At 41.3% G+C, this 20,000-nt stretch overlaps 1 protein-coding gene across 2 annotated transcripts in view; it reads left to right on the plus strand.

Moving 5' to 3' along the window:
• LOC309546288 (inactive dipeptidyl peptidase 10-like) overlaps positions 1 to 20,000 on the plus strand; it is a 334,481-nt gene that overhangs the window by 194,434 nt on the left and 120,047 nt on the right. For both annotated transcript variants that reach the window (XM_082245881.1, XM_082245882.1), the window contains exons 10-11: positions 7,842 to 7,939; positions 14,998 to 15,121. In XM_082245881.1, coding sequence (XP_082102007.1) covers positions 7,842 to 7,939; positions 14,998 to 15,121 — 222 coding nt within the window. The remainder of the gene's footprint in view (positions 1 to 7,841; positions 7,940 to 14,997; positions 15,122 to 20,000) is intronic.

The raw sequence follows: 20,000 nt of genomic DNA on the forward strand, positions 1-20,000 counted from the left end.
CCTGTTTTTTTTTTTTTTTTACTGTATATGTCAATTGGGGTGCATTCAACATAAAGGGAAACTCCCATACTTACTGCAAAATGATAAAGTTTATGTCAACTCTCAAAAACCTGCGCCTGATCTCTGCAAAACATGCACATTGTTTTATTTTAAAAGATCCTGCAAGTACAGGGAGATACCTGTTGCCAGCAATGTACTCAGCTCCTATGGCCTATTGTGAGCTACCAACACCCAGCATTTTTGTGAACTATGCAGTGTCAATCCTACCCAGTGTCTTTTGCTAAACTACTCAACCGCTCCCATTCTCAGAGCTCTACAACATGAAAGCTAATGACTCTGTAGTCCCAAATAGACTTGTGCACGACTGAAAATTGTGTTTCGTTTTCATTTAAAAAGAAATAATTTGGTTCCATTGTATTTTTTATTTTGTGATAATTTATTTTGAGATATTTATTTATATAGATATTCGTTATAACAAACTGATTAGTTTTATTGTTTAATTTTTATGTTTTCTGATAAATCGTTATTTATATGTTTATTTGTGATAATGATTCGTAATTTGGAAAGTTGTTTGTTTATTGAGTCTATTAACACACACAATGACAATATGTCACATACCTGGTCAGAGGCTGAAGTTCTGAGAAGGCTCCCCTTGCAGCTAAGTGAAGAAAACCCTTGGAGGTGGTACAGGGAATGCAGTGCCCAAAGAAGCACAGGTTTCCAGTTGTAGGAATCTGCAGAGCTGATCACCAGATGGCAGCAGGAACAGGCAAAGAAGCACAGGTTTCCAGTTGTAGGAATCTGCAGAGCTGATCACCAGATGGCAGCAGGATGCGCTGTAGGGCAGGTGTCCTTAGCAGTTCCTGGCGTACTTGGCAGCAGGGCAAAGCAGGAAGCAGAACCAGAAGCCAGGCCAAGGGTTATACACAATGGATCAGTCAGTAGCATAGGCAGGTAGCAGAAACTGGAACAAGCCAGGGTCATACACAGGTAAACAGGTAATAGCAGAGTCAGCAAGCCAAGCCAAGGTCAAACACAGTGGATCAAGCAGAAGCAAGTCAGAAGTTCAAGCCAGGGGTCAGAGCCAGGAATCAAAGTGAATCTGGTCCAAAGGCAAGCCGGGTCAGTAACAGGAGGTCCAAGATCAGGATAGACAAGGCACAGGAACAAAGGGGGGCAGAAGATCATCCAGCAATTAGTGGTTGCTGCTGCTGGCTTTAAATAGGCCACTGGGCGCCAGAATGTGGCGCATATATCTTCATGACAGTTCTTGTGCATGCGCATTAGATTTGGTGAATTTCTGTTCTCCAATGCGCGATTCTGCTAGCCATTGACAGATATGCCAGTTCTTCTGCAGATTGTTCTCTGACACAATATCTCTTCTGCTGCTTCTCAAAACTTGTCTCCTCTGCTCAAATGCAATACAACACCCTTCTCAGGAATGCACTTTGCCAGTGGTTGAATCCATTAAAACTAGTGATCGACCGAAATCAGTTTTTCGTTGCCGATACCGATATTTTGGCCATTGCAAATCGGTATCGGCCGATATTTTCGTACATTTAAAAAAAAAACATTTATTTTTTTTATCACATGACAGGTACTCTTGTGGAGGGATCTGGGGGTCTAAAAGACCCCAAACCCCACCTTTGCACTTAAAAGCATTTAAAACGCCAAGTTTGGCTGTTTTGAATGCTGTCATTTTTTTAAATCTGGCGCCGAGTACCAGGAAGTGATGTCATGACATCACATCCGGGTTTTACATGGAGACCCGATCAGAGCCGAATGCGGCTTTGATCGGGTCTTCGGCAGCTGTACAGACAAGACAGCCGACCATTGGCTATGGACGCTGGTACCAGGGTGATGGCTCTAGCTGCAAGCATGATGCATCAATCCGGTACAAGCACTTTCCGAAATACCTTGGTGGCCGACTGCAATATATCGGGGAAAGTGCATATCGGCCCTCGATATATCGGCTTTGCCGATAATCGGTCGATCACTTAAGACACAATTAAGACACATACAAAATCTCTTCTGCTGCTTCTCAAAACTCATCTCCTCTGCTCAAATACAACACCCTTCTCACTCAGTTCTCAGGAATGCACTTTGCCAGTAATCCAACCTCCAGCACAAAATGAATCAGCTGATTGGACTGTAAGATTTACTGAGTCGACCTGCTGTTTTTTTAGACCTTTAACGAATTAACGAATAATGCTGAATTCATTCGTTATTTTCATTATAATTTCTTTTGTATTAGTTGAAATTCTGTATTTTTTTTTTTCGGATGTTCGGGTGCATCCGAATTTCCGAAAGATGCAAAATTCAACCGAATTTCGATTAATTCATAAACTAATTGCACATGCCTAGTCTCAAATAGAAACTAGGAGTTCTCTTTCAGAAAACCCAGGAACTGTGCCGGGGACACATAACAGCTCTGAATTTCTGACAAGATATATAGTAAAAAGAAGTTAATTTTCTTTGGTTTGCATACACTTTTAAAAATCCCCAGTCCCATCCCAAGCAGTCTCAGTACACTAACCTGTAGCCAACCCTGCCTACCCAGGGGGCACACAGGACCATACTTAGAGTGATGACTTTCGCAACTGTCTACAAACTTGCGTATAAATATCTAGTGCCAGGCTGCCCATGTCTGCTTACTAACGTCCCAGAGACCTGATTGGAATGCTGTGCTTGCAGTACAAATGCATTCTATTCAAGTCTTTGAAATGTTATTTGGCAGGCAGTCCAGCGCTAGACCGCCTGCCAACTAACATTTGGTTATCTAGGCTATAGAGCAGGCATCACTAAATGGTGGACTGCTGTCTTAATGCAGACTGAATGGCAGTCCCATCAGGACCACTGAAGTCATGCCACTTGGAGCCTGGACTCTTTCTTTCTTTCTTGCCTGACTGCCCTGTAGGTCCCGCTCCTGTTTCTTTCCCCCAGCCACCACACTGTCATCCTCGCAGCATTGCAGAGTACAGGAGAGGCAGCAGGCTGGGAGGTCCTAGAGCAGGAGCTGCAAGCAGGTGGGTGGTCCTCGCAACCAATAACCAGCAAGTTAACAAGAGAAGTTTGTCAGCTCCCACCCGTTGTCCAGATCAGCCCTATGTAAGGTAGGACTGCCTGTGTGGCTGCAAATGCCACTGTGTAAGGAAACTGTTATGAAGAGGAGGCAAATGGGGCTAAGGACATTGCTATGAAGAGGACTTAATGGAGCTGAGGACACTGCTATGAATGGGGGTGAAGGGGCTAAGGACACTGCTATGAAGGGGGGGTGAAGGAGACTAAGAAGACTGCTATAAAGGGGGCTAAAGACACTGCTATGAAGGGGGTGAAGGGCGCTATGGACACTGCTATGAAGGGGGGTGAAGGGGGCTATGGACACTGCTATGAAGGAGGGTGAAGTGGGCTATGGACACTGCTATGAAGGGGGGTGAAGGGGCGAAAGGCACTGCTATGAAGGGGGCTAAGGACACTGCTATAAAGGGGTCTAAGGACACTGCTATGAAGGGGGGTGAATGGGGCTACAGACACTGCTATGAAGGGAGGGTGAAGGAGCTAAGGACACTGCTATGAAGAGGACTATGGACACTGCTATGAATGGGGGTGAAGGGGGCTAAGGATGCTGCTATGAAGGGGGTGAAAGGGCTAAGGACACTGTTATGAAGGGGGTGAGGGGGGCTAAAAAAATTGTTATGAGGTGGCTACAGACACTGCTATAATGGGGGGGGGGGGTTGAAGAGGACTAAGCACACTGTTATGAAGAAAGGATAAAAAAGAAAAAACAATTGCGCTAATCCAAAAATAAAAATAAAAGCAGCAACCTCAAGTGAGACTAGCACCCAAAAAATGTCCAATATAAAATAAGTTGCGCTGTAGATGATGTATACAAGTTGATTATATGGTGAAGTTGTAAAAGATCCGAATAATGTCCAGAATATGGAAACAAAAACGGGTAACTTGTGCAGGTACCGCTTACCGGAAATATGATAAATAAAGGCCCATCAGTATGTTCAAATACGACCCAGGAATGAGATCCAAGTGGGCTACCAGGTTCCAACGCGGATCCCTCAATGGAGTGGTAACATGTGTGATACAAAAAAATATACCGCCATAGCGTAAAACCAAAAAATATGTGTAATGAAAAGACACCCAAGGTGCGATGGGAACACCACTGCTCCCGTAGTGAAAGAAAACGTGATGAAAGGATACCACAAGACCCCAATAGGTACTCCTTACCGAAATGAAGAGGAAAAATAGCAGATGCACCAAAAAGGGGGGGGGGGGGGGATTGCCCCAATAGGACAGCAGCTTACCACAAGGATGAGTATGGAGAGCTTATATATAACTGGATAGATGTGACTCGAACATGCAAGCAAGTGGGGGGACACCTCTGGTGGATAAAACACCCTTACCGACTCCTGATGATTTGGAGGCAGGAAGGATATGTAGGGAACCGATCCGGTGTGTCTCCTCACTCAGATGGGGAACAGATCCCGTGGATTCCTGTTGGCGTACGCCAGCAGGAATCAGTCTAGGCTTGTTCTCATATGCTCCGGGTCCTTGTTGGTTTATGGGTGTCCTCTGGTTACGCCTTTTGACTCAGGATATAAAAGAAAGAAGGCTCCTTCTTGCTGTTCTCCTTTGTTTGACATGTGCTAGCAAACATGTCAAACGAAGGAGAACAGCAAGAAGGAGCCTTCTTTCTTTTATATCCTGAGTCAAAAAGCGTAACCAGAGGACACCCATAAACCAACAAGGACCCGGAGCATATGAGAACAAGCCTAGACTGATTCCTGCTGGCGTACGCCAACAGGAATCCACGGGATCTGTTCCCCATCTGAGTGAGGAGACACACCGGATCGGTTCCCTACATATCCTTCCTGCCTCCAAATCATCAGGAGTCGGTAAGGGTGTTTTATCCACCAGAGGTGTCCCCCCACTTGCTTGCATGTTCGAGTCACATCTATCCAGTTATATATAAGCTCTCCATACTCATCCCTGTGGTAAGCTGCTGTCCTATTGGGGCAATCCCCCCCCCTTTTTGGTGCATCTGCTATTTTTCCTCTTCATTTCGGTAAGGAGTACCTATTGGGGTTTTGTGGTATCCTTTCATCACGTTTTCTTTCACTACGGGAGCAGTGGTGTTCCCATCGCACCTTGGGTGTCTTTTCATTACACATATTTTTTGGTTTTACGCTATGGCGGTATATTTTTTTGTATCACACATGTTACCACTCCATTGAGGGATCCGCGTTGGAACCTGGTAGCCCACTTGGATCTCATTCCTGGGTCGTATTTGAACATACTGATGGGCCTTTATTTATCATATTTCCGGTAAGCGGTACCTGCACAAGTTACCCGTTTTTGTTTCCATATTCTGGACATTATTCGGATCTTTTACAACTTCACCATACAATCAACTTGTATACATCATCTACAGCGCAACTTATTTTATATTGGACTGTTATGAAGGACAGACTTTCCTATAAAGGGGGGTACTGTGATGTGGGGGAAACTGTGACGTAAAGGGGAGGGAATGTGATGTAAAGTGGAAAAAGCTGTCATGTGGGGCGCAACTGTGACTTAAAGGGGGGCCTGTGATGTGATGGGGGAAACTATGACACAAAGGAGATAAAATTGTGACGTAAAGGGGGGACTGCGTTTTTGGGGTCAACTGTGATGTGAAGGGAGACTTTGATGTGAAGGGGGGACTCAGTAAACTGATGTTAAGGCGGGGGCTGTGATGTAAAGTGTTGGGATTTTTATTCACTGATTGCTGCAAGAAATGCATGTCATTCAAGAATCACTGGTGGAAATCATAGGACCATCAAGCTACGTAGGGGCTTACATGTATTTCTGATCTTTGGAGGTGCTAACGGCTCTCTTTTGTATGTATGGCAAAAATAGAATCAATTTTGAAGTACACATGGGCCACATCCACCAATCAGCTGAGTTGTAAAGAAGATCCCAGCAGTCTTAATTGCTCATTTAGTGCAAGAGAAGATTGGCACTTTCCCCAGTACTGGTTACCCATCTGCTGAGACTGGAAAGTTTTTTTCTCTTCTGTTTATTGTAGGAATTCCTCCTAATATCCTTCAGTGGATGTCTTCTTTGCTCAAAGAGAAACAGATACCTGATCCTTCCAAAATTGATGGGGATCCAAAGTCTATGGACACCTTAATATAATTTATTCTTCCATTATACATGTGGGCTTATTAATATTCTATGAATACTAGCTGTGGTTTCTTATCTGTGCACTAATATCTTTTAACTTCATGTCCTTGGAGAGGCTATTGCACATCTCGTTTAGCTAGGTTAAAGCAGTATGAGGTGTGTAGAGCATGCTAATTAATCAGCTAGTGATTGTTAATTCCGTCATTAGCATATAGATTTGCAAATAAACTTTATTACAAGCTCTGCGCACTTCTGGCAGTAGCTTCTCTAGATGTTATAAATGTCACTTTCATGTATTGACTTGTAAAATACCTACTTAACTGCTGAAGAAGACATGAATTAACTATGGAAATGCCTGCTTTGTCTTATCTTAATTTTTTTTAGCTCTTTGTAGGTTTACAGAAAATAATTTCCAAAGTATTTCTCTATAAAAGTGATTTTTATAAAGAAGCTTTCTTGAACCTGGCAATGTGTGTTTAATCAGAGGAGCAATCCCAAAGGAGATTGGTCAAAGCAGTAAAAATTGGGGTTCAATGTTTCTAAATGTAAAAAAAAACAGAATACAACAGGGGTGCCCAACTGGTGGGCCTTCTGATGTGACCTGCGACCTTCTGTTCTGGGATAGTGGTTTGGCAAGCCCCAATTGTGGGTTGGCGACCCGCCATCCCAGAGCCTCAGTGTCGTAGATGGAGCCGGAGGTAGAAGAAGCATGCAAAAAGTTAACAAAAAAAAAAAAACAAAAACATGCATAAAATTTTGAAAATTGGGCAGACTTGATGGACTACTTGGCAAAACAGTTGTGTAGGTGCTACAACCTTCCCACATAACCGCTCCGCTCGATGCTCAGGCCTTGAGGCTGCCGACACCTTCAACATACCAGAATAAGAAAAAGGATGTTTTTTTTATCAACCATGACTAAGGACTAACGTTTGAAACGCGTAGGCTGTTTTCACAGTGCTGTACATGTCTTTTCATTAAAGGAATACCATTTTTTGGATCTCATACTGAGTGCTGACCATCTCTTTCCTTATTATGATGGACTTCTTTTTTTTTTTCTTCTGTCAATTTTCATATGTTTCTATTGTATTGTATTTAGTGAAAATACTTGAATTGTTCTTTTTTATAAAATACTTTTTTAAACATGCTGGTTGGTTTGTATTTTCAAGGGATTTTAGATACAGGAACAGCCATAGATGGATCAAAATTCTGCCGATCCCTTTCTGAACTGGCTACATTTCGATCCATGTATGACCAGATTAAGGACAGTGCTGGGAGACATTTGGATTCACTGATTCTTTGGATTCCTTTGCAAGCATTAGGACTGGGCAAGGTTTGGTATACACAGCAGACTCCTGTGAACAAGGGGATGCGGGACTGTCACCCTTGCGACAGCAGGGATTTGTTTTACATGTCCATCTGAAAATACTGATTGTCTGGTTGTCTCTGGCTTCAGTACTTGAAGTCACTGCCTAGAACAAGCATGCAAGAAAAGTAGTTAAAGTGAAGTCAGAACACCTAGTTTTGCATAGCTTTTCTAGATCAGTGACTCAGAAAATGTAATAGAGGAACCCTCATCAGGATTGTTTTATGTGCTTGTTTTTGCATATTAAAAGCTTTACAAAGTGATAAACACCAGATAAGACCTGTACTCTATTATTTTACAGGCTGGACAGCCCATTCCTGTAGTGAAAGTATACGTTGTCAATCTTTATGGTCCATCACACACTGTGGAGATCCTTCGCCCTGACTTTTTTGATTACAGGTAAACCAGACCAGGACCTATATGTCATTTATTTCCAAAAATTTGGATGGATGAATAATATTCCTATACACTAATTCTAATGTGCAGTTTTCTGTTGTGCCTGTGCAGCACATAGTGTGTATAACTGTGGCGTAAAATACCCAATCACATTGTACTGCAGGGACTTCATGCAATATATTTCTGTACGATGATGAAGAGTTGGCAGGATCATTCTATTATACTGATGTATGCATAGGCAAGGATGTTTATGTTCCCCACTGCTTCACTGATTTACAGTATATTATGCTTGACAGGAGGTGCTTTTTTCCAGGTGAGCTGACTTTATCCTGAGCTCTAACAATCTAATTTCTTAAGAGATCTCTGAGGTTGCATTTTCTCTCTGCAATGTAGCTGTGTGTCATTTGCATGTGCAAATATATTACTGTTTGTTGTTCTAATATAAATCATTACCTAGTTTATATTAGCTTGCTTCATAGGTTTTCCTGACATTCTATTTTTCAGTTTATCTTTCATTGCTAAGTATAATGTGACAGTTGCTGTGCAGTTGGTATAACACCATTATTTATTTCCAGTATTTTGTAGCACTGGTATATTCTGCTTTTTCCAGTCCCCTAGAACATGGTCGCCTAATCTGCACCCTTTGGCAGTTTTCATGCAGCCCTTGGGGCTCTGCAGACATTGGGGTGGTTTACTAAAGGCAAAACGACTGTGCACTTTGCAAAGTGCAGTTGCACTCTGCAAATCCAGTTGTTCCAGATAGAGTTGCCACCTCATCCCTTGAAAGCTGTACACATATGAATTACACAGGTGGTGAGCCTAATTTAATGCAGAAAAGGCACTAAGTAAGTTTAATTACCAACTTAATCAGCCACAGAACCTGAGTGATTAATATGTGTTCAGTTTTACAGAGATGAGGTGGCAACCCTAGCTCCAGAGCTTGGTAGAGCTTATTAAATGCAAAGCAAAAATGCTGTTTTTTTTATTTTCCATGGACGTGATTGGGTACTCTTTGCAAAGTGAAGCTTTAGCTCATTTACTAAGCTCTAGAAAAAAACAGTATAAAATGTTGTAAAAAGTACACAGGGTTCACACATTTGCAGAGCGTGAGACTCCGGGTTATCGATCATGAGAAGAGAAAACAGTTTTTACAGCTTTCTCTGGATTTTGGTATTCCCAGTTTGGGCTTCATACTTTGGAGATTTCAAAGTGCTGTCAGAGGGATGTAATCTGCAATCCAGTATCCAGTTCTTGCTGAAGACCAGAAGGGTGTGTGTCCAGGCGCACACAGTCCTTATAATGAGGGCTTGAGGATAGCACAGGACTCCAGTCAGAAGGGAGGTGTGCTTCTGTGTGAAGACAGGTGTGTGGCTTGGTATGGAGATGGAGATGCTCCACTCAAGAAATTGTACACTATGTTGGATGGATAGATTCAATATACATTGAACTGAGAGAGTTAGGGCGGCTAAGTGAGTCAGGGAGACTGAGAGGGAACCAGGACAAATAGAGTCCAGGGCACCGAAGAAATCTGTAAATCTCAGAGGAGTGAGAGAGCCTACGGTGTTAGGAGACCCCTATTGAGAGGCCAGCAGTGAGAGAGCCTAAGGTGTCAGGAGAACCCCTATTGAGAGGCCAGGAGTGAGAGAGCCTAAGGTGTCAGGAGAACCCCTATTGAGAGGCCAGGAGTGAGAGAGCCTAAGGTGTCAGGAGAACCCCTATTGAGAGGCCAGGAGTGAGCCTGCACAGCAGGGAACTATCATATAAGACTGAGTGAGCCAGGAGAGAGTTCCAGGAGTCAGGAAAGCTGATGAGAAGGTAGGAGAGACCAGTAACAAGAGCAGCAGTGCTGCTGAAGGGGGAGCGAAGTGGCTCTGCATTTTCTGTTACCTGTTTTGTTGCGTGAAGCTGAATCCCCTGTGTTGGAAAACCTGATAGTTACATAGTAGTGAGGTTGAAAAAAGACACTTGTCCATCTAGTTCAACCAACAAGAAAAACATATTGAAAACCACCATATACAAAATCCTGCACCCATAGTTGATCCAGAGGAAGGCAATAAACCTCAATAAAGCATGATCCGCTACTTTGGGGGGGGGGGGGGGAGATTGATTCCTGATCCCCTGAGGCAATTGGATATTCCATGGATTACCTACCCCTGGTGTTATTAGCTATACATGTTAATACCCAGTTATTTTATGTACATTTAGGAATTCATCCAGGCCTAAAAAGTGATCCAGGCTGTTAAAAGTGATTTTAAAGTCTCTGTTTTTTTTTCTTTAAAAATAATAAACATGTTATACTTACCTGCTTTATGCAGTGGTTTTGCTCAGAGCAGCCCCCATCCTCCTCTTCTCGGGTCCCTCACCGGCGCTCCTGGCCCCTCCCTCCTGTCGAGCAACTTGCTATGGGGCACCCGAAACGAGCCGCAACTCTGTGTGTACATACTCTAGCAGAGGGACCGAGAGGACTCCCGGACCTGCCGCTCTGGAGAACTACTTTGTGGAAGTCCCTTCCCATTACCAACATAACAATATAAGAACTGGAGAGAGAGACCCCCCAGTGGAACTTTTTGATACTACACTTGTAATTAACAAAAATACATTGGATCATAACTGGGACCGTTTATCCACTGACACTTCCAAGCATCATACAGATACGACAAGTGTCCAACCCCAATTCCTGTGTGAAAATATAAGGACCAGAAGCAAGGTCACAAGAGCAGATCTCTTTTAACAAATATGGTGGAAAAACTTCCTTGATAAAGGCAGAACGCCGAAACGCGTAGGAACTCAGGATATCTCTCCCTACAGACTCCACGCCATCAGAAGCGTGGACAGATAGAGAGACATACCACTGTCACCATATCACCATGTCACCACTCCCTCTTTGACTCACTATCACTTATGGGTCTATAACCCACACACTCTATGTTATTATTGTATAACTATGTAAAAACCTTTTTTCAATAAATTGTATCAATACAAGCCATGTTGTACTAGCCCATAAAGTCCCAACTTACATGGCCTGAGGCACCAACCTTTCTCCAAACTGTGTATACATTCAAACATGGTGTCGCGGTTCAGCCCCGCCCCTTCTCTCTCCTGATTGGCTAACTGACTTTGATTGACAACAGCAGGAGCCATTTGTGCACATCGCTGGAGGAAGAGAAGGCTCAGGTAAGTATTAGGAGGGCTAAAGTGGGGTTGCTTCACCCAGAAGGTTTTTTATTTTAATGCATAGAATTTTTAAAATAAAAATAAAAAGCCAGCTCTCAAGGTAGTCTATTGCACATTTTCACAGCTCTTACTGTGAAGAAGCCTTTCCATATGTGGAGGTTAATTTATTTTCCTTCAGATGTAAAGAGTGCCCCCTTGTCCTTTGTAATGACCTGAATGTGAATAACTCTACACCAAGTTCCTTATATGGACCACTTATGCATATATACATGTTGATCATAAATTCAGTTAAGCTCATCTTTCTCATAGTTGAGCTCCACCATGCCTCTTATCAGCTTGGTTGCCCTTCTTCACTTTCTCCAGTTCCCTAATATTCCTTTTTTGAACTGGTGCCCAAAACTGCTCTGCATATTCCATTTGAGGTCTTACTAGTAAATTGTACAGGGACAAACTTATTCTCTCTCTCCTTGTGGCCCATACCTCTTTTAATACAAGAAAGGATTTTGCTAGCTTTAGAAACCGCAGCTTGGCATTGCATTCTATTATAACTTTGACTCCCCCAGCTGTTTTCCTCCTAGAATGTACAATAAATGCATATTCTTAGCCCTAAGTGTATAAAACTTTACATTTATCAACATTAAACCTAATTTGCCACATATTTGCCTAATTAAACAGTGCATTGAGATTGGCTTGCAAGTTGGCAACATCCTGTAACTGCATAGCTTGGTGTAATCTGCAAACACTGAAATGGTACTTTTACTCCCAGACCCTATATCATTTATAATTATCTTAAAAAGCAAGGGTCCCAACACTAAACCTTGGAGTACACCACTAATAACCTTAGACCATTCAGAGTATAAATCAATAATCACTACCCTCTGAATACATCCAAGTTTTTGCTCACATCTTCATAAAAAGAAATCAGATTTGCTTGACAACTTTGGTTTTTCATTAAATCCATTCTGTCTGTTGCTTAAAATATTATATTCTTCTATGTGGTCTTTTTAAGCTCTCAAGTATCTTTCCAACTATAGAAGTGAAACTGACCAGACTCTAGTTACTTGGTAAAGACTATGATGCCTTTTGAAATATAAGCACCACATTGACCTTATGGCTAATCCAGTGGTACCTTGCCAGTCTTTAAAGAGTCTCTGAAAATTAGAAACAATGGCTTAGGTATAACAGATTGTGACGTACCTGGTCAGAGGCCAAAGAGCTTAGAGGTCTTCCCTTCCGGATGAGTGCAGAGCACCCCTGAAGGTGGAGACAGTAGGGGTTGCGCCCAAAGAAGCGTGGATTGCCAGCTGTGGTAGCCAGACTGTCCTGAGGGCAGCACAGAACAGTGACGACCGCAGGGCAGGTGTCTATTTAGGAGTTGCAGGCGGGTCTTTACAGCAGAGCAAGGCAAAAAGCAGTCAAGAGCCAACTCAAGGGTTATGCACAGTAGGTTAGTCAGGAACAGAGGCAGGTTGCCGGGTAAGGAACAATCCGAGGTCATGCACAGCTAATCAGGCAGTGAAGTCAGTAGAACAAGGAGTGGAGACAAGACAGGTCCAAATGTAAACTGGACCGGTAACAGGAAACCCAATAAAAGCATACTGTACATAGGAGCACAGGAAAAAAGGGGGGCTGAGTATCATCCAGCAACCAGTGAGCAGGGCTACTGTCCTTATAAAAGCCAACAAGCACAAGAACCTATCGCACCCTCAAGTGCGGAAAAACACCAGACACCGCTCTAGTGTGAACAGGCCCTAAAACATTTCCTATATCCTGTGTGTGTATATATATACATATACAGTGGGTACGGAAAGTATTCAGACCCCCTTAAATTTTCCACTCTTTGTTATATTGCAGCCATTTGCTAAAATCATTTAAGTTCATTCTTCTTCCTCATGAATGTACACATAGCACCCCATACTGACAGAAAAACACAGAATTGTTGACATTGTTGCAGTTTTCTTAAAAAAGAAAAACTGAAATATCACATGGTCCTAAGTATTCAGACCCTTTGCTCAGTATTTAGTAGAAGCCCCCTTTTGATCTAATACAGCCAGGAGTCTTTTTGGGAAAGATGCAACAAGTCTTTCACACCTGGATTTGGGGATCCTCTGCCATTCCTCCTTGCAGATCCTCTCCAGTTCTGTCAGGTTGGATGGTAAACGTTGGTGGACAGCCATATTTAGGTCTCTCCAGAGATGCTCAATTGGGTTTAAGTCAGGGCTCTGGCTGGGCCATTCAAGAACAGTCACAAAGTTGTTGTGAAGCCACTCCTTCGTTATTTTAGCTGTGTGCTTAGGGTCATTGTCTTGTTGGAAGGTAAACCTTCAGCCAAGTCTGAGGTCCAGAGCACTCTGGAGAAGGTTTTTGTCCAGGATATTCCTGTACTTGGCCGCATTCATCTTTCCCTCGATTGCAACCAGTCGTCCTGTCCCTGCAGCTGAAAAACACCCCCACAGCATGATGCTGCCACCACCATGCTTCACTGTTGGGACTGTATTGGACAGGTGATGAGCAGTGCCTGGTTTTCTCCACACATACCGCTTAGAATTAAGGCCAAAAAGTTCTATTTTGGTCTCATCAGACCAGAGAATCTTATTTCTCACCATCTTGGAGTCCTTCAGGCAAACTCCATGCAGGCTTTCATGTGTCTTACACGGAGGAGAGGCTTCCGTCGGGCCACTCTGCCATAAAGCCACGACTGGTGGAGGGCTGCAGTGATGGTTGACTGTCTACAACTTTCTCCCATCTCCTGACTGCATCTCTGGAGCTCAGTCACAGTGATCTTTGGGTTCTTCTTTACCTCTCTCACCAAGGCTCTTCTCCCCCGATAGCTCAGTTTGGCCGGACGGCCAGCTCTAGGAAGGGTTCTGGTCGTCCCAAACGTCTTCCATTTGAGGATTATGGAGGCCACTGTGCTCTTAGGAACCTTAAGTGCAGCAGAAATCTTTTTGTAACCTTGGCCAGATCTGTGCCTTGCCACAATTCTGTCTCTGAGCTCTTCAGGCAGTTCCTTTGACCTCATGATTCTCATTTGCTCTGACATGCATTGTGATCTGGAAGGTCTTATATAGACAGGTGTGTGGCTTTCCTAATCAAGTCCAATCAGTATAATCAAACACAGCTGGACTCAAATGAAGGTGTAGAACCATCTCAAGGATGATCAGAAGAAATGGAAAGCACCTGAGTTAAATATATGTGTGTCACAGCAAAGGGTCTGAATACTTAGGACCATGTGATATTTCAGTTTTTCTTTTTTAATAAATCTGCAACAATGTCAACAATTCTGTGTTTTTCCGTCAATATGGGGAGCTGTGTGTACATTCATGAGGAAGAAGAATGAAATTAAATGATTTTAGCAAATGGCTGCAATATAACAAACAGTGAAAAATTTAAGGGGGTCTGAATACTTTCCGTACCCACTGTATATATACAGTATATATATATATATATATATATATATATATATATATATATATATATACACATTTCAGCTTTCTTCTAGGCCTAGAGTTAAGCTTGAAGGTGTTTGGTGATGGATTGGAAAACATTTCTATATATGGCAAGCATAGATAAAATTAGTTTTAAAAAGGATTTACAGTTTAAAAAGTTTTACTATATTGCACACTGCACAATAAGACGTCACCTTCCTGAACTCACAGTGGTTACGTCTCCATGGTCACTAAAGTGTGTATGTTTATTTTAGTTCAAAGCTACCTATTTTTATACCATGGGACTTTTCCAGTATCATGTGATGATTACACAGTATTTGTAGGTTAAGCTATGTTTAAAAAAAAAAAAGGCAGAAGTGGTAAGCTGGAGTACAGCACAGTTAAAGTTCTAAATAAAATTTTACTTGCTTGTTGATGAGCATTGCTTTTTTCCTGTAGGGAATATTACATCACTCTGGTCAGCTGGGTGACAAACATTCATCTTGCTGTGCAATGGCTGAATCGATCTCAGAACTTATCAATTCTCACAATTTGTGATGCGATCACTGGGACCTGTGTAGAGGTCAGTGTTCTGTCATACAATCATTTGCATATTTAATTACCATTTCATGAAATACTGTACATCGATCTGACGACAAGTATTCAGACAATTCAAAAAAAATTTTTTTAATTATTTTTAAGAGTGTTTTTTTCTATGTTGGAGTCGTCATTAATCAATGATATGTGAAATTTTACATAGCACTTCTACTGAAGAAGTCAGAACTTTGAGATGATGAGAAGCTCAAGGTGCTAAATATCCAATGAAAATCTAATGGCAAGTTCTGTATATAATTTACCAGAATTAAATAAAAATGGTTCAGTGATAAGCCTAGAAGTATTGTTAATAAAATTCAGGCTGTAGCTTTTGCCTAATCAAGGATGTATGTATATATAATCAATGATCTTGATGAAAATCACACCAGTGGCTGCTTACTAAAGATTAGATTTTGCCACAAAGTTGTCAATTTTCCTGAAATGTCATTCTCTGTCACTGCAAAGTCACTTTATTCTTTTCACAATCAGGTATCATTGGAGCCTAGATGGCAAGACCAAATTTATTAGCATTAGCATGTGTCAGCTAATTTATTCCTACCTAAAATATTTTTCTACCTAAATTATTTTTCTGTTGTTTTTGGGGACACAAAATGTTTTTTTAAGTACCATGCAATTTTAATACACACATTGCTCGTGTTTTTTTTTTTTTTTTTTTTGTAAGCTGAGAAATGGATTAATTTTTTTTTTTATTATTATCCTATTATTAACAGGTTTAACAACATTATAGTTTTTTTTTTTAATGTATTTATTTTTAGACAATAAATTGCAATGCGACAGCTGCCACCTACTGGCTTTATCAAAAATTGAAAGGAAACAATATAGATTTTTAAGATGTCAACACAATACAACAAATAAAAATATACATTTTTTTGTTACAACATTCACAAAATCACATAGTTAAAAACATGAACACATACAATATATACATATAGAGTAAATGACACCATCCTATATCAAAATTACACTAAAACGTAGTGATAGGTAGGTGTCTTCATAGGTAGGTAATTCCTCAACGTGTTTTGTAGGAACACCTGCTTCTTTAGGAGATGAGGGGAGCTGCTTGAATGAAAAATTAAACCATTCAAAGTACAAAATAATTGCTACACTTCTTACACTTCTTATACCTATATGAAACACAAATCAACAAACAACTCATCAAGTCAAAGAAGTCAAACACCAAGCAAGGGAAGGCACAATTGTCAAAGGCATGCGTTTCTATACCCGGGGGGGAATAAAACAAGGCAACTAGCACCTACACTGTTATGTAACAAAAAAAAAATATATATATATATAAACCACACACCTAGTAGACTGGGTAGGCTTGTCAAAATATTCAGACACAGAGATGTGGCTGGGCCCTGCCCATGCTCTCTCCTCATTGGCTCAATGGCTTTGATTGACAGCAGCGGGAGCCAATGGTGCCCACTGCTGTGTCTCAGCCAATCAAGAGGGGGAGTCCTAGACAGCCGATGCTCTCTTGTAGCATTGCTGGATCAAGATGGGGCTCAGGTAAGTATGACAGGGGGCTAAGGGGGGTGCTCCATAGAATACATTAAGATAAAAAAAAAAAAAAAAACCTTCTGCCTTTAGAACCACTTTAAGGGAGGTTCTATAGGTATACATTGTATGTGTTCATGTTTTAACTATGTGATTTTATGGATGTTGTAATGCACGGCACAATACAGCTGACAGGTTTGCTTGTTAACAAACCCATGTGATTATTATGATAGGTGTCATAGTGATCATATAATAGCAAACCACATTGATTGTTTGTAATTGTGAGTGTAATTCAGCTGCTATTATTAAAAATGTAATAATGTTCTCTCAGCAAGAACAGTACCTAAGCTTGACGGCCATTTGGTTCTAACTGCTAATGAAATACATTCTCTAATAATAACTAAACAATTATACATTTCGTTGAGTTGGATGATGATATTACATACATTTTCAATTCAGTATCAGTGCAATCCCATCGAGCAGCCATGTGACCACAGACATATCACATGCTGTAAACCCATGAATTAGTGGTCAAATGGCATGTGTCATAGATCCATCAGAGTCTGACTAACAGAGCAGTAGTTGTTTAACCACTTGCCTACAGTGCACTTTCACCCCCTTCCTGCCCAGACCGATTTTCAGCTTTCAGCGCTCTCACACTTTGACTGAGAATTACTCAGTCATGCAACACTGTACCCATACAAAAATTGTGTCCTTTTTTTCACACAAATAGAGCTTTCTTTTGATGGTATTTGATCAATACTGGGTTTTTTATTTTTTGTGCTATAAATAAAAAAAAGACTGAAAATATTGTGAAAAAACGCATTTTTCTTTGTTTCTGTCATAAAATTTTGCAAATTAGTAATTTTTCTTCACAAATTTTGGCCAAAATTTATACTGCTACTTATCTTTGGTAAAAATAACCCAAGTAAGTGTATATTATTTGGTCTTTGTGAAAGTTATAGAGTCCACAAGCTATGGTGCGAATCATTGAAAATTGATCACACTTGATCACACCTGATGTACTGAAGGCCTATCTCATTTCTTGAGACACTAAAAAGTCAGGAAAGTACAAATACCCCCCAAATGACCCCTTTTTGGAAAGTAGACATTCCAAGGTATTTAATAAGGGGCATGGTGAGTTTTTTGAAGTTGTAATTTTTTCCCACAATGCTTTGCAAAATGAAGATTTTGTTTTTTTTTTTTTTTTTTTTTTTACAAATTGCCGTATTAACAGGTTATTTCTCTCACACAGCACATGTATACTTGCAACTACACCCCAAAACACATTCTACTACTCCTCCTGAGTATGGAGATACCACATGTGTGAGACTTTTTCACAGCCTGGCCACATACAGAGGCCTAGCATCCAAGTAGCCCCGTCCGGCATTCTAGGAGCACAAATTACACATATAATTTCCTGACAACCTATCTCACTTTTGAAGGCCCTGGAGCACCAGGACAATGGAAACCCCCATAAAATTACCCCATTTTGGAAAGCAAACAGCCCAACGTATAATTTTTGAGGCATAATGAGTCTTTTGAATATGTCATTTTTTTCCACAAGTTTTTGGAAAATGTGGAAAGAAAATGAAAACACATTTTTTTTACACAAAGCTGTCCATTTATGCAATATTTCTAACACATAGCATGTACATAGCAAAAATTGCACCCCAAAATACATTCTGCTATTCCTCCTGAGTATGGCGATACCACATGTGTAACACTTTTTCACAGCCTGGCCACATACATAGGCCTAACATCCAAGTAGCGCTTTACACAAAGTTGTCCATTTATCCACTTTAAGACTGGGCCTATTTTTGACACTTGGTGTTTACAAACTAAAATCATTTTTTTTTGCTAGAAAACTACTTAGAACCCCCAAACATTATATATTTTTTTTTAGCAGAGACCCTAGAGAATAAAATGGAGATCGTTGCAATATTTTTTATCACACCATATTTGCGCAGCAGTCTTCCAAATGCGATTTTTTTGAAAAAAAATTCACTTTTTTGAACTAAAACATAAGAAAACAGTAAATTTAGCACATTTTTTTTCCATAATATGAAAGATAATGTTACGCCGAGTAATTAGATACCCAACATGTCATGCTTCAAAATTGTGCATGCTCACAGAATGGCGCCAAACATTGGTACTTAAAAATCCCCATAGGCAACATTTTAAAAATTTCTGCAGGTTACTAGCTTAGAGTTACAGAGGAGTTCTATGGCTCAAATTATTGCTCTCGCTCTAACGATCGCGGCGATACCTCACATGTATGGTTTGAACACCGTTTACATATGTGGGCGGGACTTGCGTATGCGTTTGCTTCTGTGCGCGAGCTAACGGAGGCAGGGCGCTTTAATTTTTTTTTTTTTTTTTTTTTCCTATTTATTTTATTTATTATTTTTTTATTTTTACACAGTTTAAAAAAAAAAATGTTTTGATCATTTTTATTGCTATTACAAGGAATGTAAACATCCCTTGTAATAGAAATAAGCATGACAGGTCCTCTTTATTGTGAGATCTGGGGTCAAAAAGACCTCACACCTCACAACTACACTAAAAAAGAAAAAAAAAAAAAAAAATTGTTGAAAGAGGAAAAAAAAAAAAAGCAAAAAAAAAAGCGGCCCTTTAAACCGGTTGCTAGGCAACGTCTTTTGACGTAGCTCCGGTCCTCCAAGACCATAGAGTTGAGTGAGGGCCATCTTGCCCTCACTCGACTTCCTGTCTCTGAGGATCCGGGACCGGATAGTTTTCCCCGCTGCCGGCGGGTCCGGTAAGCTGGGAAAACGTCTGGGACGCGGCAGGAGGGGGGGGGGGCACCTCTTCCCCTGCACCGTAAGGGTAATTCCGCGGCGAATCCGCCACTGGGACCACCCTTATCTGAAAGCCGACCGCCCGCCGTTTCAAAAAATACCGGGGTTATGGGGGCTATCTGCTGCCATAACTCCAGTATTTAGCTTTTAATGGCCGACGCATATAGTCGTTAGGCGGTCAGTAAGTGATTGCATGTATATGACAAACAGGTGACGATGACTGATGGGGTGACAGGTGACGATGACTGATGGGGTGACAGGTGACAATGACTGATGGGGTGACAGGTGACGATGACTGATGGGGTGACAGGTGACGATGACTGATGGGGTGACAGGTGATGATGATTGATGAGGTGACAGGCGACGATGATTGATGAGGTGACAAGTGACGATGATTGATGGGGTGACAAATGACAATCACTGACGGGGTGACATGTGACGATGATTGATGGGGTGACAAGTGACGATCACTGATGGGGTGTCAAATGACGATGATTGATAGGGTGACAGATGACGGTGACTGATGGGGTG

This window comes from Pelophylax lessonae (assembly GCF_965119305.1).
Source record: "Pelophylax lessonae genome assembly, chromosome: 2".
Classification (NCBI taxonomy): domain Eukaryota; kingdom Metazoa; phylum Chordata; class Amphibia; order Anura; family Ranidae; genus Pelophylax; species Pelophylax lessonae.